The sequence below is a fragment of the Astyanax mexicanus genome, chromosome 8 (assembly GCF_023375975.1).
Source record: "Astyanax mexicanus isolate ESR-SI-001 chromosome 8, AstMex3_surface, whole genome shotgun sequence".
NCBI lineage: Eukaryota > Metazoa > Chordata > Actinopteri > Characiformes > Acestrorhamphidae > Astyanax > Astyanax mexicanus.
In genome coordinates, this window is record NC_064415.1 from 4,852,501 (window position 1) to 4,876,500 (window position 24,000).

Below are 24,000 nucleotides of genomic sequence, written 5' to 3' on the forward strand. Positions count from 1 at the left end.
TGTGTGTGTGTGTGTTTGTGTGTGAGTGTGTTTGGGGTGTGGTGTGTCCCTGTGTCGTCATCATGTTCTAAGGATTATTTACTGATATGTTTGACACAGTATAAAAGTGTGTTCTATATTTTTTTATATTAATAATATTAATATAAATTAATCCTATTTGTTGAGTTTTATTCCTGCACATGATCTCACACAAAGGCCTATGAAATATATATATTTATATATATATTTATACAGCTCCGGAAAAAATAAGAGAGCACTTAAAAATGATGATTTTCTTTGATTTTACCAAATTGAAATATAATCAAGGAATATAATCAAGAGGAAGATGGATGATCACAAACCATCAAACCACCAAACTGAACTGCTTGATTTTTTGCACCAGGAGTAAAGCAGCATAAAGTTATCCAAAAGCAGTGTGTAAGACTGGTGGAGGAGAACATGATGCCAAGATGCATGAAAAAAACTGTGATTAAAAAACAGGATTATTCCACCAAATATTGATTTAAACTCTGAACTCTTAAAACTTTATGAATATGAACTTGTTTTCTTTGCATTATTTGAGGTCTGAAAGCTCTGCATCTTTTTTTTTGTTATTTCAGCCATTTCTCATTTTCTGTAAATAAATGCTCTAAATGAGAATATTTTTATTTGGAATTTGGGAGAAATGTTGTCTGTAGTTTATAGAATAAAACAATAATGTTCATTTTACTCAAACATAAACCTATAAATAGCAAAATCAGAGAAACTGATTCAGAAACTGGAGTGGTCTAATTTTTTCCAGAGATGTGTGTATATAATATATATGTTGTCTTTTTTTCTCCTTTTGTTTGAGGATTTTCTGTTACTGTGAGAACATGTGCATGAATACAGCTGTGTACATTATAGTGAGGGTCATTAATGCAGGGCCTTTCTTTGACACACACACACACACACACACACTCATGCAGGCTGTATGATATAGGCAGACAATTTCCATGTTTTTTATTCTGCTGCTCGGTCTCGTCTTCACTCAGAACACTGATGCATTTATTTAGTTTAGTAATAATTAATTGACAGCGTTATTTAGAGAGACGCTCTTCCAAAGCTGCTTTTCATGTTGGAATCTTTTCATGTAATTTTATTGAGAGAGTTAAACCCACAAACCCTGCACTGCTACTGCTGAGGGTGGAGGGGGTGGATGTTGGAAGGGTGGGGGTGGATGGGGTGCATGGTAATGGTGGAGGGGGTGGATTAGTAAGGGTAGTGGGTGGATGGAGTAGGATGGTAATGGTAAAGTGGGTGGGTGGTAAGGGTGGAGGGATGAAATAGTAAGGGAAGGGGGTGAATGGTAAGGGTAGAGGGGTGGGATAGTAAGGGTAGGGGGTGAATGGTAAGGGTGGAGGGGTGGGATAGTAAGGGTAGGGGGTGAATGGTAAGGGTGGAGGGGTGGGATAGTAAGGGTAGGGGGTGAATGGTAAGGGTGGAGGGGTGGGATAGTAAGGGTAGGGGTGAATGGTAAGGGTGGAGGGGTGGGATAGTAAGGGTAGGGGGTGAATGGTAAGGGTGGAGGGGTGGGATAGTAAGGGTAGGGGGTGAATGGTAAGGGTGGAGGGGTGGGATAGTAAGGGTAGGTGTGGATGGTAAGGGTGGAGGGGTGGGATAGTAAGGGTAGGTGTGGATGGTAAGGGTGGAGGGGTGGAATAGTAAGAGTGTGTGATGGATTGTAGGGGTGAAGGGGTGGAATAGTAAGAATGGGTAGTGCATGGAAAGGATGGAGGGGTGGATTGTAAGGGTAAGGGTGGAAGGAGTGGGGAAAATAAGGGTGGAGGTGCGGATTGTAAGAATGAAAGGGTGGAATAGTAGGGGAAGGGGTGGGATAGTAATGGTGAAGGGGTAGTTTGGTAATGGTGTAGGGAGTTGGATGGTAAGGGTGGATGGGCTGAAATTGTAAGGGTAGAGGGTGAAGGAGGTGGAATAGTAAAGGTAGTGGGTGGAGGGGTGGATGGTAAGGATGGAAGGGTGGATGGTAATGGTGAAGTGGAAAAGTAAGTGTAGAGGGTGGAGGAGGTGTAACAGGAAGGGTAGAGGGTGGAGGAGGTGGAATAGTAAGGGTAGGGGCGGGTGGATTGTAAGGGTGGAGAGGGTGGATGGTAATGTAATTACATTTTTACAGTTTATTACATAATACTAAATACATCAAAATGTACAGTGCCTTGCGAAAGTATTCACACCCCTTGAACTTTTCAACCTTTTGCCACATTTCAGGCTTCAAACATAAAGATATGAAATTTAAATTTTGTTTGTGAAGAATCAACAACAAGTGGGACCCAATCGTGAAGTGGACCAAAAATTTTATTGGATATTTTTAGCTTTTTTTAAGAAATAAAAAACTGAAAAGTTGGGTGTGCAAAATTATTCAGCCCCTTTACTTTCAGTGCAGCTAACTGACTCCAGAGGTTCAGTGAGGATCTCTAAATGATCCAGTGTTTACCTAAATGACTGATGATGATAAATAGAATCAACCTGCTCTGTGATCAGAGTCTCAGAGTTCTGTTTAAAGCTCCAAGAGCATCAAGCCGAATTTGCTTACAAAAATATTTCCCAAGCTTTAAACATCTCGAGGAGCTAGAGATCATATTGAAATGGAAGGAGTATCAGACCACTGCAAATCTACTAACCAAGACCCGGCCGTCCCTCTAAACTTTCAGCTCCAACAAGGAGAAGACTGATCAGAGATGCAGCCAAGAGGCCCATGATCACTCTGGATGAACTGCAGAGATCTACAACATATAGGACAACAGTCAGCCGTACACTGCACAAATCTGGCCTTAATGGAAAAGTGGAAATCAAAAGCGAACTTTTTGGCCACAATACCAAATGTTATGTTTGGCTTAAAAGTAACACTGCTCATCACCTTGAACACACCCACGATCCTCACTGTGAAACATGGTGGTGGCAGCATCACGGTTTGGGCCTGCTTTTCTTCAGATGGTTAAAATTGATGGGAAGATGGATGGAGATAAATACAGGATCATTCTGGAAGAATTCTGGAGTCTGTAAAAGACCTGAGACTGAGACAAAGATTTATCTTCCAACAAGACAATGACCCAAAACATTAAGCAAAATCTACAATGGAGCTGTTCACAAATAAACGTATCCAGCTGTTTGAATGACCAAATCAAAGTCCAGACCTGAATCTAATGGAGAATCTGTGGAAAGAGCTGAAAACTGCTGTTCACAAACCGACGCTCTCCATCCAACCCCACTGAGCTCCAGCTGTTTTATAAAGAAGAAGGGGCTAAAATTTCAGTATCTCGATGTGCAAAACTGATAGAGAAATACAAACCCCAAGAGACTTGCAGCTGTAATCACAGCAAAAGGTGGCGCAACAAAGTATTAACGCAAGGGGGCTGAATTAAATTGCACGTCCCACTTTTCAGTTTTTTATTTTTAAAAAAAGTAAAAAAAAAAAAAAAAAAAAAAATCCAACAAATTTCGTTCCACTTCATGATTGTGTCCAACTTGTTGTTGATTCTTTATAAAAAAAAAATACAATTTCATATCTTTGTTTGAAGCCTGAAATGTGGAAGAAGGTTGAATACTTTTGCAAGGCACTGTATTATTAGTATGTGTAGGTACTGCCATAATCTAGGTAATCATATAATACATACTGCACATATTATTACTTACAGACACCTAAATAATACATAATACATCCTGGATGTATTATTATTGCTTACAGGAACTTACATTTATACAGCGTGTTCATAGTGGTTGTGTTATGTATATTATATAATGGACATATTACCTATAGATACATATATATGTGTGGAGCATCATGTTATTACATATAGGCACTTGTTACAGACAAAGATACAGATTACATATATAGTACATATATATGGGACATTGTATTATTATTTATATAGGTACCTAAATGAATAAATAATGCAAAGAAAACAAGTTCATATTCATATTCAAGTTTAAAGAGTTCAGAAATCAATATTTGGTGGAATAACCCTGGTTTTTAATCACAGTTTTTTTCATGCATCTTGGCATCATGTTCTCCTCCTCCACCAGTCTTACACACTGCTTTTGGATAACTTTATGCTGCTTTACTTCTGGTGCAAAAATTTAAGCAGTTCAGTTTGGTGGTTTGATGGCTTGTGATCATCCATCTTCCTCTTGATTATATTCCAGAGGTTTTTAATTTGGTAAAATCAAAGAAACTCATTATTTTTAAGTGCGCTCATTTCTTTTTTTCAGAGCTGTATAATACATACTGCGCATATTACTAATACTTAGTTACTTATATACTAAATATTTCCTGGGTATTTTAATATTTTATTATTTACATATTTACATATTTAATACTGGACTTATATAACTTATATAACACATACTGGATGTATTAGTATTACGTTTAGATACTTATATATGTGCATTATTTAAGAAATGGCTGCCACTTTAAAATAAGACTACCCTTATAAAGGATTTATAAATGGTTTATAAATTAGATTATTACATAACATCAATTGAAAAGGCAACAGTGATCCATTTAATTCATCTTATTACTTTAATTTGTAGTAAATAGTTAAATATAGTTATAAATGTGTTAATATGACAGGTTTAATGCTGACTGATGAAAAACACAAAGGATCTAGAAAGATAAAAGAGGTTTGACCGTAGAAATGAGTGTGGAATCACTATTTTGCACTAAATTCTGCTTACTGTTTCCACTTCTATTTATGTGTTATATATATTTATGAACTGCTTATTAAAGTTTTTGCAACCTAATTAATAACTATTAATAAAGACCTTTATAAACCATTTATAAACCCTTATTATAAAGTGGTACCAAGAAATGTGTAGTGGACACATTATAATGTATTTGTGTGTATAAATATGACATATATATATATCTATATATGAAGAGTTTGGTTCCAAAACGCTATAAATCCATTTTTATCAATTTGAGTAAAAATGTGTTTTCTTTAGCGAGAAAGTGGCAGGCTGAAAACCACTGTTTTCTGTTTCAAACTATCAAATACCATACTAAGGTTACAATAACACAAACAAATCAAATCAAGATTTTAATATTTAAAGATTTATTTTAAAAAATAATTCGTTTTTTTGCAAAACGCAATAAATCCATGCCATGTTTTTTTTTTTTCAAAATGTCTTATATATCCTTTGGCATAAATAGAATTTTTTTTTTTTTTTTTACTAATAATGTGCAAAATACAATAATAAATAACAGTAAATTGTACATCTGTATATAATAGTTTGACCATTGGGCCTAAAAACACACATTTCAAAACATTTCCTTTCGAAAAAGTGCAAAATTTTATTAAAGAACAACATTAACACTATAAAATCCCCAAAATCACGTTACATTCATGTGCTGTGCTGTAGTGTAGTGTGGTGTAGTATAGTGTGTATAGTGTGTGTGTGTGTGTGTGTGTGTGTGTGAACTGCAGATGACAGCCGGCATTTCCCCCCCTCCTGAATGCCTCATTTTCTTTACCTTTTTACGTACATGAGACTCTTTTGACGGCTTTCTCTTTTTTTAATAACTGCTTCACGAACAGGCTCCTCTATACCATCAAAACCGTTCCTTTTCGCGGACTTTGAGAGTGAAAAACGAAAGTGAAAGTAGGCTACACAAAATGCCGGCCGGCTCAACAGCGCGCGTGTTTACATTAGATAGCTCGTGGAATGCTGCCCTGTGATTGGATGAGGGGAGATGTGGCGTTTGTAGCGTTTTGGAAAGAAAGAGAGAAAGCAGGGCAGTATTACACGGCGGGTGTGGCGTTTTGATGAAAATTGAATATTGGCTTTTCAAGAGTGTTCACATAACATTCTGGTTCTGGCTCTAACTCTTTTTTTTTTTAATGTCGTTTATCGCGTTTTGGAATCAAACTCTTCATATATATATATATATATATACAGGTGCAGTGTTATATCTTATTTTATTTTTTATTATTTAACCTAAAAATATAATTTGAATTTGATTGACGTGTCCAGTCCTGTTTTTTTCCCCTCTCTCCTCCCCTAGTGTTTGAAAATACCTATATGTACCTTTCCTATCAGAGTATAAAACGTGTGTGTGTGTGTGTGTGTGTGTGTGTGTTTAGAGTGGTGGAGCTGGACGGGGTGTGATAGGACTGAAAGAGAATAGAGGCAATCTTTCTTTTCTTTCCATTTCTTTTTCTTTTTTTTTTTTTTTTTTTTTTAGGAAAAGGATTTTAAACCCCGTCTGCTCTGAAAACCTCGGTCCATTCAGTCTCAGAGGCATTTGGAAACAATACCCCCCCCCCCCCCCCCAAAAAAAAAGCTGTCCCCCTCCCTGAAAAGCTGTCCCCCTGGTTTCTCCAGCCTCCTGCGGGGCTAACAAGCCTGACAGCCCCCCATACGCTGCTTTGGGGGGGCTACTCAGCTCTGACTCTTTAACCCCCCCACCCCCCCTATTTTCATTAACTCACAGAGCCCAGCCAAGTACTAGTAACCCCCCCGACCCCCAGTCCGTCCCACCCCACCCCTCCACTCTGGCCCGGGCCAGCGCGGCCTCAGGGCTAATTAGCAACAAGCTTTTCAGAGCGAGCGCTAGCCCTAATTGCTCAGTGGTGGCATTCCTCACCCTGCCAAGACCCTCACTCTCCAGCAGAGACAGTGTGTGTGTGTGTGTGTGTGTGTGAGGGCCAGAGGTGTCAAGTAACAAAAAGTAAAAATACTTTGTTACGTCACTTACCTATACTGTACTGAAGTAATTATTTTTTTCGTTTCTACTCAATCATTTTAATAATCGTGATATCGTCCATTTTAGGAAGCGCAGAGAGACACAGACACAGTGAGTAAATTAACTCAAAACAAACTTTTATTAGGAAAAAAATGCCCTCCATCAACACCCAAAATTAACTTAAAGAACATAGTAACGGCTCTAGTCACTTATCTTTATAGTTTTTTATTTTTGTGTTGCCTCAGTCTTCCTCTAATCATCAGCGTATCTCTCGACTAAAGGCTGAGGCAGGGTCTTTATGCCAGTCCAATGTGGTCCAGCTGGGACAGACCAGGGCTGCTGCAGGTCATGGTGTGGGGCAGACACGCGGTTCCTCTGCCTCCGCACTTCAGTATGTGAATGTTCTTTAAAAGGGTGTAATTCCTTTGTTACGATATTATGTTATCATTATATTAGTGCCAATTAATGGCATTATTGTTTATCGCAATCATTTCTGGGACAACATATCGTTTGCAAAAAATTGTCATCGTGACAGGCCTACTCATTCCGGCTTCTCATCGCTCAATAAAACCCCTATCCAGATAAACTCCAGTTCAACCAAGCTTCTTTAATATATTTACATTCTACTGTATGTAAAATACATCCATTTTCATATGTAAGCATATATGCAGCTGAAACACTAGGGAACAGCCTAGAGCAAAATCCCAAATTATGTTATCAACATTAAAATTTAATAGTCAGTATGTTATATTATCTTTTAGAAAAATGTGTTTTGGGGAGGGGGAGGGGGGTAGTGCATTTTAGGACTCTGTGGGCGTGGCCTAAGCTTTTCTTCTTCATGGCTTTGATTTTTCTCCTTTACATTACTTTTACTTTAATACTTTAAGTAGTTTTGAAACTAGTACTTTTACACTTTTACTTAAAGAGTAAAAAGCTTGAGTTGATACTTTTTTTTTTTACTTCTACAGAAGTATTTTACACTCTAGTATCTATACTTCTACACGCATTTGATAACTGTATTTTTATGTGTTTTATATTGCAGTGTTCTTGCACAGAAATATATTAATGCTGAATATGTGTCTCTCTCTCTTTCTCTCTCTCTCCAGAAAACGAAGCTCAATCAGATTCCCATCATCAAGCACAGCCATGTGGAGCCCAGTAACTTCCTGGTGCTGTCGATGGTGTCGGTGGCGTTTATCGCGATGGTGCTTGGCCTGTCGGGGGCGCTCTTCTGCATGCGCCATCGCTCCCACTACAAGCTGAAGGACAGGCTGGCCAGCCTGGGCACAGACACCAGCCATGACGCCACTGCAGCCTATCAGGTGAGAGCATCGGCCTGTCAGCTAGCAGACGGCTCTGTGATTGGATGAACCAAAGTTTGAAGAAAGCATGGTCTAGCGCCTCTGCTGGCTGGTTGCAGTATGATGTGTAGCTCCAAGATTTTTGATCTCCAGAGTCCCACAGTTCCAGCAGTTAGTTTTGACTGTGCTTATAATATTATATTTTTGTTTTACCCCATAAATCAGTTTATAAATCTTATTCTTCTATATTACCGTAAGAAGGAGGAGCTACACTTAGGAATGAAGTGATTGACAGGCAGCCTTGGTTGGAGCAGACAGTCATCTGCATTACGTGGAGTAACTTTCTTTAAGTGATCTCTAATGTGTGCTGTCTCTCTTATCAGGAGAGACAACCAGAGTAGAGTAGCTTTAGTTTGTAAATAAACGGAATAAACAGAGCTGAGCTCCGGTACTGTAATTTGATAGGAAAGTATAAATAGTTTGGTAATAAAAAACATTTCATTTACTGGATAAACTGTAGAACAATTCATTCTGCTTCTAGCCTTCTAGCCTTTAGTCTGCACTATAAAATCAATGAAGGCAGTCTGAGACTCCACCTTAGATCTGGTTGCAGACAATTTTGTTGAACAAAATAATGTATTAGTTCTCTCCCTGGTAACGTAACTAACTTGCATGTTAGCTAACCAACACTACTGTTAGTATGTTAGCTAGCTCGGCACTAATGTTAGTATGTTAGCTAGGGTTGCCAACTATATATAGATTAATTCGAACCACATGTATAATAGTACCATTCAAACGTTTTAGGCACCAATCCATTTATCTCAGCAATATGAGTGTTTTAACTGGGAAAAAGCACCACGTTTGAATAGATGCAAATAAATATAAATACAGTAAAACATAACAAGGAATTCTCATTTTTAACTATAAGTATGTTTATATATTATGTGAGCCAGGCTGTAGAAGTAAGTGTAGAGATTCCAGATTTCTCCTGGATGCTCCTCAGTCAGCATGTGTATATTATTATGTTCAGTTCCGTCAGCAGCTCACCTGATTTACCACATTTACCAGTGATTTACTGATGTTATCAGCAAGTTAGCTACATAACTGGGTAAAAAAGTAAGGTTAGTGGAGAGCTAGCTAACATTAGCAGCAAGCTAGCTAATGTTACTTGGGAGGGAACTAAGATTAGCGGCAAGAAAGCTAACATAACGTTAATGTAAGCAGCGAGCTAGCAAACATACTAACGTTAGCGGTGAGCTAGCAAACATACTAACGTTAGCAGCATGCTAGCTAACAAACTAATGGTAGCAGCAAGCTAGCTATCATACTAACGTTAGCGGCAAGCTAGCTAACATACTAACGTTAGTGGTGAGCTAGCTAACATACTAACGCTAGCAGCAACATTACGTAACATTCATGTAAGCAGCGAGCTAGCTAACATACTAACATTAGCGGAGAACTAATTACCAGAGAGAAAACTAATACATTATTTTTGATCGAAGAAAATTATATTTATTGAAGTCTTAAAAAGGTCTTAAAAAGCATTAAATTTGTGATTTAAAATGGTGCAAGAACCCGGTTAAACCCGGTTGAAGTAGATACTGACTATATGAAAGCTATTATAACCCTGTAGAACCGGTACTGTTATCTGCGTTCACATGATACTGGACTGCTATTGGATGTTTACGGCTCGAGAACGAGGACAACACGGTAGTGATAAGGTGTCGTAATTCGTTTAGAGCTTTCCTCTTCCCCTTAATTACGTGCGTTTTGGTGTGAGAGCAGATGTCCTCGCGCGACAGCGGCGTATAATATGAATCCTAATTGAAGCCAGGGAAATGAGCTTGTTGCGTGACCTTTCCCGGCGGTCTCCTGGAGGGAGGGCTGGAGCTGGAGCCGTATTGATTTTGTGTTGGGCTCAGCTGCGCTCGGCTAGACGGACAACCCCCATACCCCACCCCCCCTTCAGCTTCAATATTTAATAGCCCCCCCTCCCTTCTCACACTCTGCTGAAAAAAAAAAGTCCCTTCCCTGAGTATCGGCCCAATCACAGTGGTCAGGATCGTCCCCCGGAGCCGCCGCCACCGCCGCTGCTATTAGCCTCACGGCTGGTTTCTGCACCGGCCGTAGCTCGGCCCTTTTGTTATATTTTCATCTCGATGCTTTAATTACATTATTATTATCGATTTTAATTTGCGAGTGGCGCCGAGGTGTTCGGCACGAGGAAGTGTAGAGGAGTCGGGCGTCGCCGCGGTCAGGGCCGGGTGGGCTTCACCGGGGAATAAGATGGTGAAGGGTTTATATATGGAGGGAAATAGAGAGAGAGAGAGAGAGAGAGAGAGAGAGACGGATGGAGAGAACAAGAGGGCTTTTCCTCTGATACAAGCTTAAGAGTAAAATCAGAGCGAATACACAGTGTATTGTATATATTGTCAAACTATTTGCTTATTTCCCCTTTTCAATGAACATTAAGAACATTTTCTTCTCCTGTAAAATGATCTATTTTATCTGACAGCAACAGCAATCAAGTTCTAGACTTGCCAGTAACACTCATCTAATGTTTCAACTTGTCATCAGGAGAGCATAAGCTTCAGTTTTAAAAAAAAATCCTTCTCTAAAAACCCTCACAAACTGCTTTTCTTCACCTTCTAAACCTGCCCAGCTACCATAAAAATAACTAACTATATTTCTAAAAAACTTATCAGTATCATCTCCTATAAACTAATTTATAATTTAATTTACTCCTAAATTAAATTTTACCTATAAACTCCTAAAGTCCTCAAATCTTTAGAATCGGTCCCTCTGAGCCTCTAAAAACTGACCATCTTAAGCCACGCTCACAAACGGACTGGAATTCACCTCCAAACTACCCAACTGTACCCCAACCCGAAACACAGCACAGTCCCTAAAACTGCCCCTTAAAAACTGCCAAAGTGAACCCCAAAGCAACTGCAACACCAAACTCCCCAAAACTGCCCTACTACATTTAAAAAACACTGTCTGCATACAAAAATTCCCTTCAATCCTAAAACTTCCTCACAGTAACCACTAACAATTGCTCCTACCACATCAAAGTTATTCCCCTAAAACAGCCCCATTTCAGCCACGATATATGTCCTATCATATCACCAAAATGTCCCATTCCAACCCCCCAAAACTGCACTACTTTACATCCAAGAACTGCTCTGCCATACCCCTAATAACTGCCCCATCACGTCCCCAAAACACTTTACTGCAGCTTCAGTAACTGCCCCATTACTTTCCCAAAACACTCCAATCTCTCATCACAACTCTAAAAACTAAAAGGCTCCAAAAACTGCCCCTACTGCACATCCAAGAATCACCCTGCCACACCCCCATTACAGCCCCAAAATCTGCCCCATTACAGCCCCAAAATCTGCCCCATTACAGCCCCAAAATCTGCTCGATTGCAGACCCCAAAATCTGCCCCATTACAGCACCAAAATCCGCTCCATTGCAGTCCCAAAACTGCCCCATTGCAACCCCAAAATCTGCCCCATTGCAGACCCAAAATCTGCCCATCATGTCCCCAAAACACTCCATTCCAGCTCAAAAAACAGCCCCATTGTAGCCCAAAATTCGTTCCATTGTAGCCCCAAAAACTGCCCTACTGCACATCCAAAAACCTCTCCATAACACCCACAATAGCTGCCTTGTTGCAGCTCCAAAGCCCTACTACATATCCAAAAAGTACTCTGCCATACCCCAAAAACTGCCCCATTTCAGCCCTAAAATCCTCCATTGCAGCCTCAAAAACTGCCCCATTTCTGCCCTAAAATTCTCCATTGCAGCCCTAGAAACAGCCATGTTGCAGCCCCAAACACTGCCCACTATGTCTCCAAAACACTCCATTCCAGCTGTAAAAACTGCCCTACTGCACATCCAAGAACTGCTTTGCCATGCCTCTAAAAACTGCCCAAATGCATGCTTACAATCTGCCCCAGTGCACCCACTAAACCAGCACTACTGCACCTTTAGAATTCCTGCAGTTATAAAAAACAAAAGCATAGAAATATGAGCATGTTTCCTGTAGTGCTTCATTAATAGCTATAAAACCAGTAATTTAAAATGCACCAAATCAATATATCAGCCTTTGTCTTTATATCACAATTTTATACACCTAACCTAACCCTCACCTCATCCCCTCACACCCAGAAAATTCAGCTTTAGGTTCTTTTACCCCACGTAATGTCCCCGCAGCTCCTAACGGCTCACATTTCCATCAGGCTGCCGGGGATCGGACCCCACAAACACACATTACCACTCAGATAGCTCTAATAGTATATTTGTATTCTCTGTTTTTCTGCTCCTGCTGAGATGATGCGCTCACACACACATACACACACACACACACACCAACTTATCTATTTTAGCATGGGCTAAAACATTCAGCTTTGCCCCACCACAACCTTTAAAATGCCTCATTTTACCAATTGCCCACTGGATCTCACTACATCTCCACTACAGCCACTAAAAAGACCCACAAAAAGGCCCTTATTTGGCCTGGAAAATACCCAAAAACAAGAGCTGCCTCAGCACAGTCCCAGAACACCCTTTAGTCCCTCAAAATTACCTCACCACAGCCCCAAAACTGCCCAGATGTATCTGTTAAAATTGGCGCACTGCAGCCCCAAAACTGCCCAATTTAACCTGTAAAAATGTAGCCTCAAAACTGTCCAAATGTCGCTGTAAAAATTGTCCCACTGCAGACCAAAAACTGCCCCATTTTACCCATACAAATTAACTCCACTTCAGCCCCAAATCTTTTTAATGTTAACTATTAAAAATTGCAGCACTGCAGCCCCAAAACTGCCCAAATGTCGCTGTAAAAATTGTCCCACTTCAGCTCCAAAAACTGCCCAGTTTTACCTATAAAAATTATCTCCACTTCAGCCCCAAAACTTTTACATTTTAACTATTAAAAATTGTCGCACTGCAGCCCCAAAACTGCCCAATTTAACCTGTAAAAATGCCAATCTGTAGGCTGAAAACTGTCCAAATGTCGCTGTAAAATTGTCCCACTGCAGCCCAAAAACTGCCTACTTTTACCCATAAAAATTAACTCCACTTCAGCCCCAAAACATTTTAATTTTAACTATAGAAAAATTGCAGCACTGCAGCCCCAAAACTGCCCAATTTAACCTGTAAAAATGCCAATTTGTAGCCTCAAAACTGTCCAAATGTCGCTGTAAAAATTCTCACTTCAGCTCCAAAAACTGCCCAATTTTACATATAAAAATTAATTACACTGCAGCCCAAAAACTTTTACCTAAAAAATTAACTCCACTTCAGCCTCTTTTTAATTTTAACTATTAAAAATTGCAGCACTGCAGCCCCAAAACTGCCCAGATTTATCTGTAAAAATTGGTTCACTGCAGCCCCAAAACTGGCCCATTTTATCTGTAAAAATGAACCCCATTTCAGCCCCAAAACATTTTAATTTTAACTATAAAAAATTGCAGCACTGCAGCCCAAAAACTGCCAAATTTTACCTATAAAAATGAACCCCACTTCACCCCTAAAAACATTTTAATTTTAACTATATAAAAAATTGCACACTGCAGCCTCAAAACTACCCAAATTTACCTATAAAAAGTGGCACACTGCAGCCCAAAACACTGTTCAAATCTACCTATAAAAACTGCCGAATACCCCAATAAATGAGCTTTAAATTCAGCTATAGATTCTTATACTGTCCAAAACAACACAGTCCGATCTCTTCTGGAGTAAAACCCTTTTCTCTGGTACAGAGCGGCGTAATGTCCCCTCAGATCCATCAGACCCCACAAACACACATTACCACTCAGATAGCTCTAATAGTCTATTTGTATTCTCTGTTTTTCTGCTCCTGCTGAGATGATACACACACACACACACACACACACACACAGTAACTCATCTGTGTAACAGTAAAGAAAACAGGCTCACATTAACCAGCGGCCGCTCGGTTATGGTCTGTCACGGTGCTTTAAATGTTACGGCCATCGTAATGAGAAATGGCCGCTACCCGATGTGATTGTAATGACCTGGTTTTCTATAAAAAAGCAGAGCGAGAGAGCGCCAGACTCCCGCCCACACAGTCCACAGATACACATTTAGATCACGATCAGTGCATCTGCTTCACTGAGATTCATAACAGATAAGATAAAGACTAAACGCTGATGTTTCTACTGGATTTTTATTGGATGTTCAGGCAGTTTAAGGTCAGTTATATAGACTGAAGGACTGCTATCACTCTGTTTCTTTCTTTTTTATGTACAAATATTTGCGAACACCTCTTCTAATGCAGGCATTCATGCCAATAGAATAGGACTCTGGAGCAGATAAATAAACATAAATCTCACTACATCTCTACTACAGCCACTAAAACTCATCCTGTCACCCACAAAAAAACATATTTTTACTAGAACAAGTCTCACTTCAGCTCCAAAAACAAAAGCTGCCTCAGTATTGCCTTTAACACCCTTTAATCCCTCACAATTGCCCCACCACAGCCCCAAAACTGGCCGAATATACCTATAAAAATTGCTGCACTGTCCCCAAAACTACCCAAGTTAATTTGTAGAATTTGTTGTAATGCAGCTCCAAAACTGTTAAATTTTAACCATAAAAATTACTGCACTACATCCCTAAAACTGTTTAATTTTACCTATAAAAGCTGCTGCATTGCAGCTTAAAAACTACCCAAATTTACAGGTAAAAATTGCTACACATCAGCCCCAAAATTTGTTTAATTTTACCTTTAAAATTTGCCGCTCTTCAGCCCCAAACCTGCCCAAAAGCTTCACAACTGTTGAATTTGACCTATAAAAATAGCTGCACTTCAGCCCTAAAACTGTCTAATTTTACCTATAAAAAACTTATCTACTGCAGCCCCAAAACTGCCCAATTTTACCTATAAAAAGTTGCCACACTGCAGCCCCAAAACTGCCCAATTTATAACAATTATCTCAGTTTCAGCCCCAAACCGACTCAACTTTACATATTAAATTTACCCCACTTCAGCCCCAAAACTACCCCAATTTACCTGTAAAAACTCTTTCCAAATTGTCCAAACGAAACCCTAAACTAGCTCCAGTAATCCTCCCAAAATCTGCCCTTTAACACCTCCAGAAATGGTTTTACTGCACATTAAAATCCTTAAATCCCAAAACTACCCTAAAGATTTACCCCCACATCCCCTAAAACTGCCCCACTGCCCTCCAGCACTTATTCCCCTCGGGTTTATGAGTAAAGAGAGCTGCTGATGTGTTTCTGAGGGCTAGCTGCCCCCCGTTAGCGTGACGTCAGGGGGTTGCTGTTTCTGAGCGTTGGTGACTGAAATCCTGAGTTAAGGTGGTTTAAGGTGGTTTAAGGTGGTTTAAGGTGGAGTCGGGCTGAAGGACGTGAGGGGTTCATTCCTCCGGGGCTTTGGGTTTAATCACAACCCAACAATCATTCAGCCAATAATCTCCCAGCCTATAGAGACACTGACGCCTGAGAGAAAGCCCCGCCCCCTCAGAGCCCCGCCCCCATCAGACCCCCACACTGAGTGGATCAAACTCTCTCTCTCTCTCTCTGTCTGTCTTTCTTTTCTCCTGTCTTTGATTGAGGGATGAGAGTGAATAGCTCAGTAGATAAAGGACACAGTTTTGTCCGATTTATTTAAGGGTAACTGTGTTTAGTTGATTGCCAGTGTTATTTTTTATTATTTATGTTTCCACTGGTTGTTTGTTACATATCTGCTCATTTAAGTCGCCATATATCCACTGAGTAGTTGGTTATATATCCCCTAATTAATTAAGTATATAAACACAGTAATTCATTGGCTTTATATCCACTGATTCATTGGTTATGTTTTTTAGATTATAATTCCACAGATATGTTGGTTATATATCCACTGATTACTTGGTTAAATATCAAATGATTATTTGGTTATATATCCACTGATTTATTGGCAATGTAGCCACTGTTTATTAGATTATAATTCCACTGATTTATTGGTTAAATATTCACTCAATCATTAGTTATACATAAACTGATTAATTGGTTATATATCCACTGATTCATTGGTTATATATCCACTAATTCATTGGTTATATATCCACTGATTTATTAGTTATATATCCACTATTTCATTGGCTATATATACACTAATTCATTTGCTATATTCTCACTAATTCATTGGCTATATCCCCTAATTTATTGGTTATATATCCACTGAATCATTTGTTATATATTCACTGATTCATTGGTTATATATCCACTGATTTCTTAGTTATATATCCACTATTTAATTGCATATATACATACACTAATTCATTGGCTATATCCCCTGATTTATTGGTTATATATCCACTGAATCAATGGTTATACATCCATTGATTCATTGGCTCTATATCCACTGATTCATTGGTTATATATCCACTGATTAATTGGCTATACATATACTGATTCCTTGGCTATATTCACTGATTTATTGACTATATATTCACTGATATATCCACTAAATAATTGGCTAAATATCCACTGATTATTTGGTTATACACCCACTGATTGTTTGAGTATATTTACTGATTTATTGGCTATATATCCACTGATTCATTGTTTTTTTTTTTTTATATTCCTCTGATTAGTTGGTTATATGTCCTCTGATTGGTTGGTTATGTATCCACTGATTAATTTATTATATATCTAGTTATTATAGGTCATAATATTTTCTCGATTTTAGTGGTTGTGTATCAACCAGTTTTTAGATTATTTATCCACAGATTATTAGGTTATATATTCACTTATATCAACAGGTTATACTGATTAATCAGCTATATATTCATTTATTATTGATTAGATGGTTCAGATACGTAACAGCAGCTGCGTATGGTGCAGTGAATTGCTGATATTGTTGTATTTAAAGCTTAAATTTGACGTTTTATTCTCATTTCTCTCAGAATAAAAACCTGAATCAAAGCTTCTCTGGAGCAGCAAATGGTCAATAACACACAGCACCAGCTCCTGAATGAAATAATAAGCTTTAGGCTCGGTAATGAGATGATGATGTAAGGGTGTGCAGCGCAGATCAATAGGCGTCTGCAGGCGTCGGCTGCTGCAGATACAGCTGTTCCACTCATTGATCAGCTTCTGCAGCTCTTTAATGAGCTGATGTTTCCTCTGAATATGAGAAATCCCACGCCGGATGAGTTATGTTTTATTTAAGGCGCGTGATGCACGAGCTCGCCGGAGAAAGGGCTGCAGGAGAAGGGCAGCGTTTTCTCCACCATTACTGAAGATTAGAGTTATAAATTCAGTCTGTTCGAATAAATAAAAGTGTGAGGCAGGTGAGCACAGCATCTCATTAACCACTGCTGATGCTGCTTCTGGAAAATGTGTTCGGAAAAACGTCCAAATAAAAGAAGAAAATACAGAAAATATAAAAATGTTTTAATTGCTTGAGTGTGAACTCCGAAAAAATTAAATCTGTGATATTGTTGATTTACATAAACCAATATTTTATTAAATAAAGGATTCTTGTTGATACAGTTCCAACCTTCCAAGGAATAACCATATTTTTACATCTTTACATTTGTAAATTCCTTCCAGTGTTTCTTCTGACCGATTGAGCCATTTAGTTAGAACTGGATGATTGGGTCAAAACATCTCCAGATCTTTGGATATTTATCCACTGATTTCATTGGTTATACTGCTCTGTAAAAAAAAATAAGAGAGCACTTAAAAATTATGCATTTCTTTAATTTCACGAGATTGAAAACCTCTGGAATATAATCAAGAGGAAGATGGATGATCACAAACCATCAAACCACCAAACTGAACTGCTTGAATTTTTGCACCAGGAGTAAAGCAGCATAAAGTTATCCAAAAGCAGTGTGTAAGACTGGTGGAGGAGAACATGATGCCAAGATGCATGAAAACTGTGATTAAAATCCATGGCAAAATCAGAGAAACTGATTTAGAAACTAAAGTGATCTCTTATTGTTTTCCAAAGCTGTATATTCACTGATTCATTGATTATATGGACTGATTGATTGGTTAAATATTTACCATGCATTGCATAGCTTTTTTAGGGCAGGGTGTCAGTGTGTCTTTGCTATCATAACAGCAGGTAAAGTGCACCTTGTGCGGCTCGAAAGATGCAAAAGGCGTGTACTAATTCTCTTAATTAAAAATGGGTGTGGTTAATTTTGGCTGTAGTATGAAATAAATCCATTAGTGTGTCTCTTACTCATCATTCTCTTTAAGAGGCAGGTGAGCTCTGGCTTTGGCAGATTGCTATTTTACCAGTGCAGCCCTTCTGCGCTTCTCAGCAGAGGAAACTGAGCTGCTGGTTGATGCTGTGAAGGAGCTCCAGCAGCTAATTTACGGGAACAGCAATGTTATTTAGTTTTCTGTTTATTGTTAAACGCCTGACTGTTGACTGTTGTCAGGGTTTAAATCAGTCAGTGGAGCACCAGTGTTTTCTTTTGCCAAGAGATAAAAATACTTCAGAAATTTACCTGAACACACCTCATTTCCACCAGAGACCACCACACCCATCAGTGTAGATATATTCAGAAGAACTGTTGCTGTTTAAATAATGCAGGAGAAGGAAGTGAAACTACACTGTTTGTGGGGTGTAAGATAGCAATGAGCGTCACAACACACCTTGCACAGGGTGTAATATAAGAGCCGTGAGTGGCAGAATGAATAATCCTATATCAATCCTTTCCTATAATAAGGCTAAACCGTGTATGATAGCAATAAACATCTGACTGTTGACTGTTGTCAGGGTTTAAATCAGTCAGTGGTGCACCCTTTGTTTTCTGTTGCCAAGAGATAGCAATAACTGTAAATCCAACAGTTATTTATTTATTTCTAAACAATACTCAACAATTTTGAGTTAGTTGAACATTTGTGGAGACATTCAGTACATTTAAACTGAGATATTTGAGTTAAACCAACTTATAATAACTGAGTTTAGTCTGTTGTCATTGGCAGCTTCTTTTTCATTGGCTTCTGTCACAATCTATTTGCATACTGGGTGTGTCCAACAGTTTCTGTGTGTAGTGATTCCCCCTGGGCTACCTTACAAATAAATCAAGTTACCCTTTAGTTGTAATACCTTGATGTTTTAAGTTATGCTAACTCAAGTTTTTATTACCCGTTACTTTACTTTTTTAAGGCAACCAGTTTCCTTAAATTTTTTTAACTAAATTTAAGTTATCCAGGCTTACAGGGCGGGGTGATTTCTATACAGATACAGTATTTTGCATTGATTGAGTTATTGGTTATTGATTTTGATGAACTATTGATCTGATCAGTGATTGGTTGTTGCTTTGCAGGATCTGTGCAGGCAGCGAATGGCGGTGCAGACGTCTGAACGCGGGTCAGAGGTGTTTCACCCCACACACACTCACACCTCCCGAATCAACAGTGTGTCGTCCCAGTTCAGCGACGGGCCCACCCAGAGTCCCTCCGCCCGCAGCAGCACCTCGTCCTGGAGCGAAGAACCACACAGCAACATGGACATCTCTACTGGACACATGATACTGGTACAGATATACACATATATACACACACATATGTATATATAGAGGGGTTGGACAATGAAACTGAAACTACAATAATTTATTGTGGTGACGGACAGTTCTGGTGGAAACAGGAGAGTTGAGGTGCACATTGAATTCTGCCGTGATTTGATCAGCCGTGGTTTTATGTTTTTTGGATACAATCCGGGTTAGCACCCGAACATCCCTTTCAGACAGCTTCCTCTTACAGCATCCACAGTTAATCCTGTTGGATGTGGTTGGTCCTTCTTGGTGGTATGCTGACATTACCCTGGATACCGTGGCTCTTGATACATCACAAAGACTTGCTGTCTTGGTCACAGATGCTCCAGCAAGACGTGCACCAACAATTTGTCCTCTTTTGAACTCTGGTATGTCACCCATAATGTTGTGTTCATTGTAATATTTAGAGCAGAACTGTGCTCTTACCCTGCTAATTGAACCTTCACACTCTTACAGCTCTTACTGGTGCAATAATGTGCAATTAATGAAGTTTGAACACCAGGCTGCTCCAGTTTAGCCATGAAACCTAAAATCCCACACTAAAATGATGACAGGTGTTCCAGTTTCATTGTCCAACCCCTGTAGATATATATATATATATATATATATATATATATATATATATATATATATATATATATATATATATATATATATATACACACACACACACACGTTTACACGAAAGATCCATCTATCTGCAACTTTTGATTTATTTATCTGTGTAAAGCTGTGTGTGTGTGTGTGTGTGTGTGTGTGTGACTGATAGGTGCCTGCTAGCACTGTGTTCATTATCCAAAGGGTATCCATCATCCACACATTCACACACACACACACACACACACACACACACACACACACACATGTAATGTAATGAATGGTTGTGGTTAGAATGCTGAAGGCTGGTTCAGAAGCTGTTAAAGTGTGTCTGTGTGTGTGTGTGTGTGTGTGTGTGTGTGTAGTAAATATGTCCATGCAAACAGCTTTGAGGGAATTACTGTGATGTCAGTGTTTGGTTGCATTCAGACTCCGTCCGCTTGGGGTTAGGTGTTAGGTTGCACGAATAGTAATTATGATGTTCAAAAGGGTGTGTAATTCTGTGAGGTTAGGTGGAGTTTGATGGGTGATGGAGATGTTTGGTGGTGACATAGACTGTATATAGCTGGACAGAGCATTGTCTCTTAAAAGTGAAGCCACCACAGGTCGGGCGCCCCCTGTTGTTCGGTTGCAGAAAGCTGTGTAACTCCACCCATCCCCATAGGTTTCAATGGCAAAACAGAACAGACTCTCAATCACGTTTTTTTCTAATATACTGTAATTCTACCTCCATTATTTAAATGCAGCAGCTAGTGTAACCTCTGCTTATATTATTAAATGTTTATATCCCCACAGAATTCATTTTTTAAAATGTTATTCATCTCTATTCAAAACGGGTGTGGTTATTGTAAAAGGGCTGGGTTACACCTGTTATTTAAAGATAATCCCCTTTAAAACCCTTAATTTTAGAAGAAACGATAAAGGAGCCAAAAATTTTCCTAATTTTTTTTTTGTTCATATGGTATATTTTTTACATTGATGTAATTGCACTAAGTCTAAAGATAAATAATGTCATAAATTGCTGTGATAACTAAATTTACACCTCCACTGTCACAATAATTGCATTATTGACTTCAATCGTTCAATTAATGGACATGACCTCAATTATTTTAAATATCGTGATCTCGTCCATTGTGTTTGCATTTACAAAATGCACTTACATATATTGTAACTATGGGCGTCGCCACCGTGACCGGGTAGTGCGAAAGCACAGAGAGATACAGACACAGAGAGCGAATTAACTCAAAACAGCATACCTTTATTAGGAAAAATGCCCTCCATCAACACCCAACCCAACTTAAATAAACATAGTAACGACTCAATCCGTCTCTTAAGTGTCTGTTAGGTTCGTTTTGACTCAGTTTTTCTCTCATCAGCATATCTCTGGAGTGAAGGCTGAAGCAATGTCTTTATATGATGGTCCAACGTGTGCCAGCTGGGACAGACCGGGGCTGCTGCACGTCATGTTGAAAAACCTACTATAACCTACTTTGGTTTAAGCTGGGAACTTTTTTACGGCTTCCAAAATTAGCTGTGTGAACAGGAATAGAAATGTATTGTCTTTAAAAGGGTGTATCAGTTTAATTTAATGGTCTTAAAATGCAAACAATATCATTTATTGCGTAATTTCTGGGACGACATATATCGTGACAGGCCTACTGATCGTACAGACGTCCGCTTCCTGCACGATGCGATCCCTCCATCCTTTCCTTCCTGTTTGAAATCCTGTACAGACAGAACCGGCGCTCTGGTTTTGTCCTGCTTCATCCTGAGTGAAGCTGCGCTGCATTTCAATAGGCTCTCCTCTCCACCCTGCTTTGATTGACAGCGGCGCTCGTTCTCCTCTCCGCTCGTCTCTCCCCGGTGTTTTTCTCTCTGTTGTCGTGGTGATTGCGGTGTTGTGCTGCAGCCATGCAGCGGGATAAAGCATGTTTACACCTCAAACGCAGCCTTTTCTCAGCGCTCGGCTTTTCCGTTTCCCTCATCACGCGATCACAGCCGTCTTCAGCTCTACACAGTGCCGCCGCGCCGCATCACACCGCATCAAACGCCGCTTTCAAATCCCTGGCGCTGCTGCGGCGTCGTCACGCTGAATCTGCCTGTGAAATAACTGCACTTTCCTAACGCCTCCATTCAGGAGAGAACAAACCAGCAGCATCAGCTCAGCTTACAGTGAAACACATCGATACTGTGATACGATATCGATATAAAGAGATTAGAGCGTGTTCAATTATAGAGTTTTATAGATAAAAACACTCAGGGATCACTGACTGTTTGTTTATTTGGGTTTATTTTAATATTATCTAGAATTGTATAATGATAAACACTCTGAATGACCAATAAATGGAGTTATTTAGAGGAAGATGCTTAACAAACACTGACTTTATGTTCATTTGGGCTCATTCTAATGTTATATGGAGTTGTCTAGAGGTAGACACTCAACAAACACTGACTTTATGTTTGTTAGGGTTCATTCTAATGTTAAATGGAGTTATATAGAGGTATACACTCTCAATAAACTCTGGCTTTGGGTTTATTTGGGTTTATTTTAATATTAACTAGAATTATTAAGGGGTAAACACTCGTAATGATCAAAGAATGTAGTTATATAGAGGTAGACACTCAATTAACACTGACTTCATGTTTATTTGGATCTATTCTAATTTTATACAAATTTATATAGAGGTGGACACACTCAATAAACACTGACTATATGTTTATTTGGGTTTATTTTAATGCTAAATAGAGTTATATAGAGGTATATACTCTCAATAAACTCTGGCTTTGGGTTTATTTTAATATAATCTAGAATTTTACAGTGGTAAACACTTTTAGTGATCAAAGAAGGTAGTTATATAGAGATATATAATAAACAATGACTGTGTTTATTTGGGTTCGTTTTAATGTTATCTAGAATTGTGTAGTGGTAAACACTCTGAATGACCAATGAATGGAGTTAAATAGAGGTACGTTGATACTCTCAATATACACTAACTGTATGTTTATTTGGGTTTATTTTAATGTTATATAGAGTTATACAGAAGGTAACGACTATAGAGAGACAGACAGACAGAGAAAGAGGCAGAGGGCAGTACCTGAAGAAAAAACTTAAGTGGTTTCCACTTCCAGGCAGTTACAGCTAAACTGCTGTAGTATTTCTGGTGGTTGCTAGGGTGTTGCTGTGTGCAGTTGTTAGGGTATTTCAGGTGGTTCTTAAGGTGTTTCACATGATTGTGAAGAAGAATTATAAAAAACAACAGCAGCATTAATACCAGAAGTACTGAAAACAGTTAACTAGTGTATTAGATTAGAATCATCAGTTTCAGCACCGCGGACAGCTCCACTGCTCTACTCTTCACTGATTATAACCCAGAGTTTTAAAGCTGTTATAACCTTTAACTTCACTGCTCATACGGACACTTCCAGCCAGAAGCCGCCGGTCACCATCATTACCCCCCACTGCACTGCCCTGTCCACTGTGGGAGATGATATCAGCCTTCTATGGTGTATTTCTCACAGTACACACAACACACTGTGGGTGAAGGAATGTTAAATACAAGCTGTACAACTTTAGAAATGGAATGGCCTCTCATCCACCCACTATCAGCCCTCACTACAACTCCCATAATTCACCTGCACCCACTATTATCAGCCCTTACTACATCTCCCATAATTCACCTGCACCCACTATTATCAGCCCTTACTACATCTCCCATAATTCACCTGCACCCACCATTATCAGCCCTCACTACAACTCCCATAATTCACCTGCACTCACTATTATCAGCCCTCACTACAACTCCCATAATTCACCTGCACCCAC

At 39.1% G+C, this 24,000-nt stretch overlaps 1 protein-coding gene across 2 annotated transcripts in view; it reads left to right on the forward strand.

Annotated features, from left to right (window-relative positions):
• Positions 1–24,000, forward strand: part of ptprn2 (protein tyrosine phosphatase receptor type N2) — a 365,871-nt gene that overhangs the window by 281,142 nt on the left and 60,729 nt on the right. For both annotated transcript variants that reach the window (XM_049481944.1, XM_049481945.1), the window contains exons 14-15: positions 7,825–8,040; positions 19,353–19,562. In XM_049481944.1, coding sequence (XP_049337901.1) covers positions 7,825–8,040; positions 19,353–19,562 — 426 coding nt within the window. The remainder of the gene's footprint in view (positions 1–7,824; positions 8,041–19,352; positions 19,563–24,000) is intronic.